The sequence below is a fragment of the Vespa mandarinia genome, chromosome 11, assembly GCF_050613455.1.
Source record: "Vespa mandarinia isolate Hongniang chromosome 11, ASM5061345v1, whole genome shotgun sequence".
NCBI classification, from domain to species: domain Eukaryota; kingdom Metazoa; phylum Arthropoda; class Insecta; order Hymenoptera; family Vespidae; genus Vespa; species Vespa mandarinia.
In genome coordinates this window covers 1,900,001-1,910,000 of record NC_140820.1, presented here as the reverse complement: position 1 = coordinate 1,910,000, position 10,000 = coordinate 1,900,001, and the positions used below count along the sequence as shown (strand labels likewise).

Genomic DNA, 10,000 nt, shown 5'->3' with positions numbered 1-10,000 from the left:
TCTTTTTTTCTTTTTCTTTTACTTTTTCCTTTTCTTTTTCTTTCCTCTCTTCGCGCGCGCGCGCGCGAGCTTCTACGAAACGAGCGACCGCCATTTTTGGTTTCTCTCTCACAGCGATCGCTCTTGCTCTGTGAGAATGCGAAAAGGAGTTTGGAAGGAGTTTAAAAAAAAAAAAAAAAAAAAAAAACCAAAAAAGAAAGAAAAAAGAAAGAAAAAAGAACAGAAAAGAAGGATTGAAAAGAAACGTTTCCACGTTCTTCTCTTCTTTCACGATGTTTTAAACGATTAAAAAAATTAAAGGAAGAGGGCGTAAAAAAAAGGAAAGAAGAAAAAAAATGGACGCCGAAAACGTCTTCGTTTCTTCTAGCGATCTTTCTTCTTTAATGTTTAAAGAGAAATTGAAAAAGTACAAGAAAAGGAAAAAAAAAGTACGGTGAAAGGAAGATTTTCAATTTTCTCCTCGCCATCTCTTCTTAGAACGTTTACAAACGATTTGAAAAAAAAAAAAAAAAAAAAAAAAAGAGATTAAAACGAAGACGGAGAGAGAGAGAGAGAGAGAGAGAGAGTGAGAACAAACAACAGGAAGAAAAAAAAAGATAAAAGAAAAAGAAAAAGATAAAGAAAAAGAAAAGGAAAAAAGACAATGGGAAGAACATTTTTATTTCTTTTCCCGTATATCTTCTCTGAACGTTCGCGCGTAAATCGCAAAAAAAAAAAAAAAAAAAAAAAGAACTAGACGAATAACCAAGAGAAATAAAGAGTTACTCGGTATCTATTTCTATTCGTTGATAATACAATAGAGTTACGTACGTAATGCAAACTGTGGAAACGTGTGACGATGGCACGTGATTCAATCCAAACTGACGAACTCAAGCAGAAAGCGGATCAATGCTGTAATTTACATACATACATATATATATATATATATATATATATATATATGTTCGATGATATATGTATATTACGCATTACTATCGGGTAGGAAGCCCTTTGTAAACCCTTTCCTAAACACCTACACACCTACATACCTACACACCTACATACCTACACACATACACACCTACACGCGCACACGCACACGCACACACACATGCACACATTAACACTGTACAAACGGATTATTTATTTCTACTACGAAGCCATATTATATGTATATCCCTCTCTAAAGTAGCATCCGATATATTTAATGCTTCTATAACGAAAGCTTATCTATACATACACACACATACACACATTTATACGTATATATAGTATATAAATATATATATATATATATATATGTGTATAAATGAATATGGCTAAGTCGAGTTCGATAGAGACTCTCCGATCTGGATTAAACTCGATTCACGTCCATGCGCGATTTTCTATCTAGAACAGGCCAAAAGTCCCTATATATAGTCCCTACATATATATATATGGTATTAAAAGTTTCTAAACTCGTATCAAAAATCAATTATTCCATTTCACGACACACTTTTTCTCTCTCTTTCTCTCTCTCTAGAGACTACTACTCAAACTCGTACTTTTTACGAGATTATGCTGCTTTCTGTTCTTTTAAGATCCATAAAAAGAAAAAAAAAAAGAGAAAAAAAGAAAATATCGACGTTAAAAAAAAAAAAAGTTCTTCAAAAATGAATGATCATCGAATGGGAAACAATTTTTCACTCATTTAAAAACTTTCCTTCGTAAACTATTATTTCCATAATCGATATAAAATTACACGAATTTGCAAATCGATTTGTTTTGTTATCAATTTTTATATTTCTCTTTTTTTCTCCTTTTTTTATTCACCCCTTCCCCCCCCCCAATCAAAAAGTTTATTAATAAATGAAATCGATTGAACATCTTTTGCAATTGAATAAATGTAAATGAATTCGTTGAAATTATTTATTTATTTATTTATTTGTTTGTTTGTTTGTTTGTTTGTTTGTTTGTTTATTTATTTATTTTCTATCAAATATTGGATATCGCGATTGTGATAATGCGTATTATTCGATCAATAATATCCGGGAATAAATAATAGCTGTCCTTCGATATCCGGCAATGTTCGTGACAGGCAATGACAATAACCAATAGCGAGATAATCTCTTATCTATCATGAAAAATATAAATAATAGTACATATTGTTACATTGTTATATCTAAATTTAATCGATTCGTCGAGATGTATATACGTTTCAAATATCAAATGTATTGAAGAAAAGAAAGAAAGAAAGAAAGAAAGAAAAAAAAAAAGAAAGAAGAAAAAGATAGAATAAAAGAACCAATTTCATTTTCATTTTTCACTTAACATTCTGAACGATCTCGAACGATCTTATACGTGAATATATATATATATATATGATATATTGTGCGTGTGCTTGTGCGTGTGCGCGCGCGCGCGCGTGTGTGTATGTATATGAAAACAAATCAAAGTGATTTAGAATTAATACGATACAATTGTACGATCAAATCATAACGAATGATACATTTAATCGTCGAATTTATCGAAACTTTATTTACCGATTGAATCGAAAGTTTCTATTTAGGTGAATTAAAAAAAAAAAGAAAAAGGAAAAAAGAAAAAAAAAAAACGATGCTGGAGAATTTTTCAATCTGCACAAAAAACGAAGGACAGAAAAAAAAAATTAACGTCGAAAAATGTACAGGATTGTCTAGTAATTTTCGTCCCGTCTAGGAACTTTTCGAATTGCCCTTTATAATATTCTTCAAATTAGTCGTAAAAAAAAAAAAAGAGAAAAAGAAATGAATGAATGAATGAATGAATGAATGAATGAGTAATTAAATAAGTAAATAAAAATGAAAAAAATAAAAAGATATAAGAAGATGGTTTAAAATGTAACATTGTAATAAAATACATACCAGTGAGAACAGCGCCGACGAGCATGAAAAGAAATCCAAATGCCGGAAGAGCAATCTGGCAGTTCGCTGCTATTACAACCCCGGCAACCATTAGACCACCCTCGATCTTTTCCACTCTCAAACGTGAAATCGGGGTTGGGCACTTCAATTTCGAGCCGAAACCACCACTCAGCATCCCCTCCTCGGTCGCCATTGCGCCGGGTCTAAAATCACGTGAGAAAATATACTCAATTTATTATAATGGTCATAAAAAATCTAACACGATCCAGCCATCAAATACATATTTATGAAAAAAAAAAACAAAGAAAAAAAAAAAGAAAAGAAAAAAGAAATCTCAGAAAAAGTAATCTGACTGTTTATCTCGGAGTCGAGATAAATCGTAATAATCTTTTATAAAAAATAAATTAAAAAAATAATAATAAAAAAAAAAAAAAAAAAAAAAAAAAAAAGAAAAAAAGAAAGCAAAGAAAAAATAAAAAATAAAATAGAAAACATATAATGCATATATTGCATATTTATATACAGGGTGATGCTAATAATTCTTATGATGATTAACGAAAAAAGAAAAAAAAAAAGAACAAAAAAAAAAAAAAAAAAGAACCAATTAATTACTCTATCCATCTCGAGAGAGAGAGAACTTTCTTTAGGCTGATTATCTCCTTGCTGTATTTTCTATTTTATATTATATTTCTTTCTCCTTTTTGTATCTTTCAAATTGTAAAAATTACTAAGGAACAGCATTTAGGAAATTTCAAGCCACTTGGAAGAACTCTCGGACTCGTTTCATTATGATATATTGCATTTATTTATTTATTTATTTTTCTTTTTTTTTTTTTTGATATACAAAGATAAAAGATAATTGGATTACCCATGAAAGCGCACGTTATCTGTTATCTCTTAAACGAATTATTAAATTGGTAGAGAAAAAAAATAAGATAAATAAATAAAAAAAATAAAAAATAAAAAAAAAAAAAAATAAAAAAAAAAGAAGATTTCGAACAAGAAAAAAATAGAAAAAAAACAAAAGGAAAAAGAAAAAAAAAATCTATCTCGGGCTCAGCCGGGATTTGAACCCGGGACCTCTCGCACCCAAAGCGAGAATCATACCCCTAGACCACTGAGCCGAACTGTAGGTAAAATTTTTTTTATAGTCATTATTTTTTTATTTTATCCACATATATATCTGACTGTTTAATTCAAATTATATCCACGATTATAATATTAATTAAAATTCTATGTTATTGATTGCTATGGAGATTTATCTAAAGATAACTTATAGCTATATTTATAATAAAATAATGTTAAAAGTCTTCTAAGTAGTTGTGTACCTAATATAGGGCTGTGTCAAATAAATTTACTTTTAAAAACAAAACTAAAAAAAAAAAAAAAACTACTGAGCCGATTTATTAATGATTGTTCGATGAATGCTTATACATCATCATATCGAAAGTACTATGATCAAATATAATGAAAACGAAATATATATATATATATATATATATATATATATATATATATATAAATATATATATATATATAATACGAGTTGGTTCTAATTTTCTATTAAATATACACATAATATTTATTTACGTACGTACGTATACACGTGCTTAGATAATACGCATATATATTTCACATTGTGGTCGGAGTTCATTGATTGGAGGAAAGAAAAAAAAAGATAAAAATAAAAAAGAATTAAAAAAAAAAAGAAAAAAAGAAAAAAAGAAAAAAAAAAAAAAAAAGAAAAAAAATAACTTGGGCTCAGCCGGGATTTGAACCCGGGACCTCTCGCACCCAAAGCGAGAATCATACCCCTAGACCACTGAGCCAACAATTCTTCTTGTATACGTTGGATATAAAATTATTCTTATCAGAAGAATTTATCGTCGACATTTTTTTTTCTTCGTATTTAACCTTTGTACATATAATATTATATATATATATATATATATATGTATGTGTGCTTGTGTACATGTACTATATATAAAAATCATAATTTTATCATTAAGTATTCGAGGAAGACGATAACAATTTTCTTTTCCTTCTTTATTTTTTCATTCTCTCTCTCTCTCTCTCTCTCTCTCTCTCTCTCTCTCTCTCTCTCTCTCTCTCTCTCTCTCTCTCTCTCTCTCTCTCTCTCTTTCTCTCTCTTTCTCTCTCTATCTCTCTCTATCTCTTATACACATATCTTTCTACTTTCTAACCTTTACCACACATTCTACGTCATTATATATCTCTAAAGTGAGGCAAAAGTTCCTAGTCGATTATAAAAATTCATTATTTTTCCTTTTTTTTTTTGTATCGATAAAATTTTTAAACCTGCAATCGAATTTACTTTTACGATCGTTATTTGTACTTCTGCTATCTACGAAAAAAAAAAAAAAAAAAGGGGAAAGAAACAAAATAAAAAAGAATTAACCCGGAGAATACGATTATTCAAATTATCTAGGGAACTTTCGTGGAACCAACCATTAAAAGATTCCAAGAAACTTTTGAAAATCACTTAGAAAATCTTGGGATCTCATTCAGTATATATTATTCGTCTCATATGAATATTTATATATATATATATATATATATATATTTATATATTTATATACCGGGTGTTCGAAATATAACATTAAAAACTTTTTATCTCGGAAAAAAAAAAAAATGAAACTTCGAAGTAAACATTTTTCGTATAAGGGGTCATCAGATTTCAAGGTCATCGAATTTCTTCCTTTTTTTTTTTTCATTTTTATACAGGGGAAACTAACATATTTTACCGACTTCTGTTCGGAAACATTTTTATATTCCGAGGCCAAAGAAAGAAAAAGAAAGAAAAAGAGAGAAGGAAAAAAAAAAAAAAAAAAAAAAAAAAAAAAAAAAAAAAAAAAGAGTAAAACTCGTGAAAGATCAAAACAACTATATTTCAACCAATTATATTTTAAGAACGAAAAAATTCATGTAATCGGAAACGTACATACAGAACATACATAACGATATACAAGCATACATACACAACAAACATAAACATACATACATACATACACACACACACACACACGTACACGTACACGCATGTACAGAGAAAGTAGAGAGATAGACGAGAGATTATCGTATATATCACAGTTGGACGAGCATACAGGTCCATGGCTTGTCAAATCGTTGGAACTTGGATTGCCCGTTCATTGTCCGAGACAACTCTGGTGTTTACAAGCTCGAATAATTGAATCACGTAGCAGGAGCCTTGTCATTGGTTTACCGATTCTACGGTGAAAGATAGACAGAGACATACTGATAGATAGACAATACAGATATACAGACAGACAGACAGGCAGACAGGCAGACGTACAGACATACAGACAAACAGATAGACAGACATACACAGAAAGAGAGAGAGAGGGTCAGAGAGAGAGAGAGAGAGAAAGAGAGAGAGAGAGAGAGAGAGAATACTATGGTAACTATATCGTGGGAAAGGTAATTAGTGCGGTTATCTAATCCCTCATCCCTAAACATTACTAAGCACTTTGTTTGTCACGTTACTACCTTTACTATTATTATACAGGGTAGAGACCAACGGTAAGTTGATACAGTGTTAGATTGATCAATTGAAATTATTTGCACCAATGTATGTCTGTATGTCTGTATGTCTGTTTGGCGTAATTCTATTCCGCACGGGTATTAAACGTTCTATATGCTTATCGCGCATTTATCCGCATATGTTTATTACAATGGAACATAACTAAGTCCATTTATTCCTTTGTAAGATGACAATTGGAAATTGTCATTCAATTTTATTTATTTTACATCTTTTAATATTCCAATTTAGATCGTTAATTTTATTTATTTATTTTTTATTAGCTATAAGTCATCTGTTAACATTTTTACTTGCTGTCGTTTTCTTTTCTTTTCTTACCTTTCTTTTTTTTTTTTTTTGTACTTTTCACTTTTTTTATTTATTTAAATGGAAAATAGCAGAGAACACATTTCGCCCAAAGTTCACGATGACGTAAACGACGTAAATGTTAAATCAGTTCAAGATCATTAAAATTTCTTCGATTTCCTCTTATCGAGTCATTTGTAGATAATTATGTTGTTTTTCTATATCTATTTTTTCTTCTATACGTTCCACATTTTTATTAGGTTAATATAATTAATTTAATGATTTCCAGCCTTGATTTTAGGTCAATACGTTTTTTTCGCAATTGATACGGCCTATCGAAGAAGAAAAAAAAATAAAAAAGAAAAAAGAAAAAAAAAAAGAAAGGAATAAGAAAAAAATAAAGGCTGTTGATAGCTGTAAGAAAAATAAAAAAATAAAAAGAGAGAGAGAGAGAGAGAGAGAGAGAGAGAGAGAGAAAGAGAAAGTAAAACAATAATAACAATCTGCACATTGAAGAAAATTAATGGATTACAAAAAATAAATCGCAATATATTCTCCATTATTGAATAGCATTTGTTTGTTTTATACGATTAAAAATTTCCATTTGTGAAATTGTAAAATATTTTTTTAATTCTAATTGTCCTAAAATATCATTGATCATTAACACCAAAAGATAAATTTTGTGATACTTGTTTAATAATTATTTCCTTTGTTTTTTCTCTTAAAGATAATTCATATTAAATATATGATTGATTAATTAATTAATTATATATGTATGTATATATATATATATATATATATATATATATATATATACATACACACACACACACATATATATATATATATATAGAAGAAAAGTTTTATTATTATTTCATCAGAAAAATATATCCGTATTATATATACATACATACATACGTACATACATATACAAATATATACACATAATAATAAAACAAAAACGAAAATTATAAAATCATAAAATTTTTGAAATTATAAAAATTTCGGAATTCAAACGATACTCGATCATTTTATTTCATACACTTAATATTATGTGCATATATGTTACCTATGAAATTGTAAAAGTTTTCCTAACACACACACACACACACACACACACACACACACACATACACACACACATACACACACACAAACATACATATATATATAAACATGCGCACTCCTTTTTCTTCAATTGCTTCTAACGAACATGATATTCAATTGACCCTTGATTTATAATCAACCAGTATACATACATACATATTATGTATGTATACAGGTATTACGTATATGCGATATAACGAACGAATAGGGGAGGAGATTAGTGTGGGGGTGTCAGTTGGGTGTGCGTGGGGATGATAGTGGTCGTCTCGTTAACTCAAACTCGCTATCAACGTGAAAATCTCAACGGGTTAAGATTTCGTACAAAAAGAGGGTGTGATGAGGGAGATAAGTGGGGGGATATAGGGGGATGGAGATGGGTATTGGGAATGAGAATAGGGGATGGGATGGTAACAGAAAGATAAACACACTTACATGTAGATGTAAACGTAGATATCTCGACGAATGAAACGAAACTATGTACATGCGTATTTATATATGCTTTCTTTGTAGAACTTGCGCGCGCGCGCGCGCGCGCGTACGTATTTCTGTGTATATGTTGTATGTAGCAGAAGCACTATCGTTAATGTAAAAATATTAAACGTTTAGTAGATTGCATCTCGAATTTTTTATTAATGATCACAGAACGTTTTAATTTTTCTTTTTTCTTTCTTCTTTTTTTTTTTTTTTTTTTTTTTGCAACGATAACGTAAAAAAAAAATTGCGAGAAAGGATTTAAAAGATTTCGCACTAAAGATTTAATTTCTTTTAAATGAACAGTAACAGTAAGCGAAACGATGCGCGCACGACGAAACGAATTCGCAAGAGTGAATACTATGTTGTACGAATTTTCTTTCGATTCTGTTTTCGAATCAACACTTTGCTTCTCTCGCCTATTCCTCTCCCCTCTCTCTTTCTCTCTCTCTCTCTCTCTCTCTCTCTCTCTCTCTCTCTCTCTGCCTTATTGTGATAACGACTGCTATTACGGAATGTCGTTCACGTCAATATTATCATTTATCTTGACACCACTCCAAAAATAGAAAAGGAAGAAAGAAGAAAATGAGGAAAAGAAAAAGAAATGAAAGAGAAAAGAGAAAAAATTAAAGAGAAAGTAATTTTCTATCGTTTTATTTACGTTAGTATCGACAAAGAGACGCGTGAATTAGAAAAAAAAAAAAAAAAAGCAATAAATAAATAATAATAATTTTTTGCGAGAAAGAGAGAGAGAGAGAGAGAAATAGATAGTCTTTCTTTACAATTAACAGTAACAACGACAACAACAATAACGATGATAATAATAATAATAATAATAATAATAATAATAATAATAATAATAATAATAATAATAATAATAATGCATAAATAAATAAATAAATAAATAAATAAATGAATAAATAAAATGTTAATAAAATTCTTGTCTTTCGAGAAGAAACGAAATTATTCCTTCAATGTTAAGCCTTTTACGATAATAAAAAAAAAAAAAAAAAAAAAAAAAAAAAAAAAAAAAAAAAAAAAAACAGAAAGAAAAAGAAAAAAGAAAAAAGCCGGAAAAAGAAAAATGGACAAGCATATAAAAGTATTTTCACAAAGAAGATATGACTTTTCTCTCTCTCTCTCTCTCTCTCTTTCTGTCTTCTCATCCCTTTCGTCCTAATCCACGTAACCTTTGCCACTAACAATCTCTATATCCATCTCTCTATCCCTCAGTAACCGGAAGAGTCAGTAAGTAAGTACTTGCTCCTGGTAGTTTCGACTTTTACGACCTCATTCGAAAGATCACGATAAGATAACCCACGTGTAAGCCATTCGACTCTTGACTTCCTTCTCCTCTGTTCTGATCTGCTCTGCTCCATTTACCAGAATGTACGGGTCATCCAGATGTGCGGAACGATTGAACTCGGTCTAATAGCTAACAATGAACGAAGACGACGATTGAAACAAAATATATATATATATATAAACGGAGAAAGAATGATAGAGAAAGAGAGAAAGAGAAAGAGAAAGAGAAAGAGAGAGAGAGAGAGAGAAAGATTGCACCCCTATTTGTTACTTATCAAAATTAGAACTAGATACTTTAATGTACAAGTCAGTTAATTTAATAGATTTAGTTATGATATATAGGGATTTTTTTTTTTTTTTTTTTTTTATACAACCATCATTTTATAGCATA

General features: G+C 29.5%; 1 protein-coding gene and 2 non-coding genes across 12 annotated transcripts in view; all 3 read right to left on the bottom strand.

The window, feature by feature from the left end:
- LOC118441501 (uncharacterized) overlaps nucleotides 1–10,000 on the bottom strand; it is a 62,864-nt gene that overhangs the window by 19,175 nt on the left and 33,689 nt on the right. For 8 of the 10 annotated variants that reach the window (XM_085660043.1, XM_085660044.1, XM_085660045.1 and 5 more), the window contains one exon: nucleotides 2,862–3,064. In XM_085660043.1, the coding sequence (XP_085516169.1) occupies nucleotides 2,862–3,064 (203 nt within the window). Of the gene's footprint in view, nucleotides 1–2,861; nucleotides 3,065–8,265; nucleotides 8,636–9,625; nucleotides 9,652–10,000 lie in introns of those variants that run through there. The other 2 variants (XM_085660050.1, XM_085660052.1) reach the window with 2 other exon arrangements.
- On the bottom strand, nucleotides 3,914–3,985 carry TRNAP-UGG (transfer RNA proline (anticodon UGG)). The gene has a single exon. It is a non-coding gene; the product is annotated as a tRNA-Pro (tRNA).
- On the bottom strand, nucleotides 4,619–4,690 carry TRNAP-UGG (transfer RNA proline (anticodon UGG)). Its single transcript has one exon. It is a non-coding gene; the product is annotated as a tRNA-Pro (tRNA).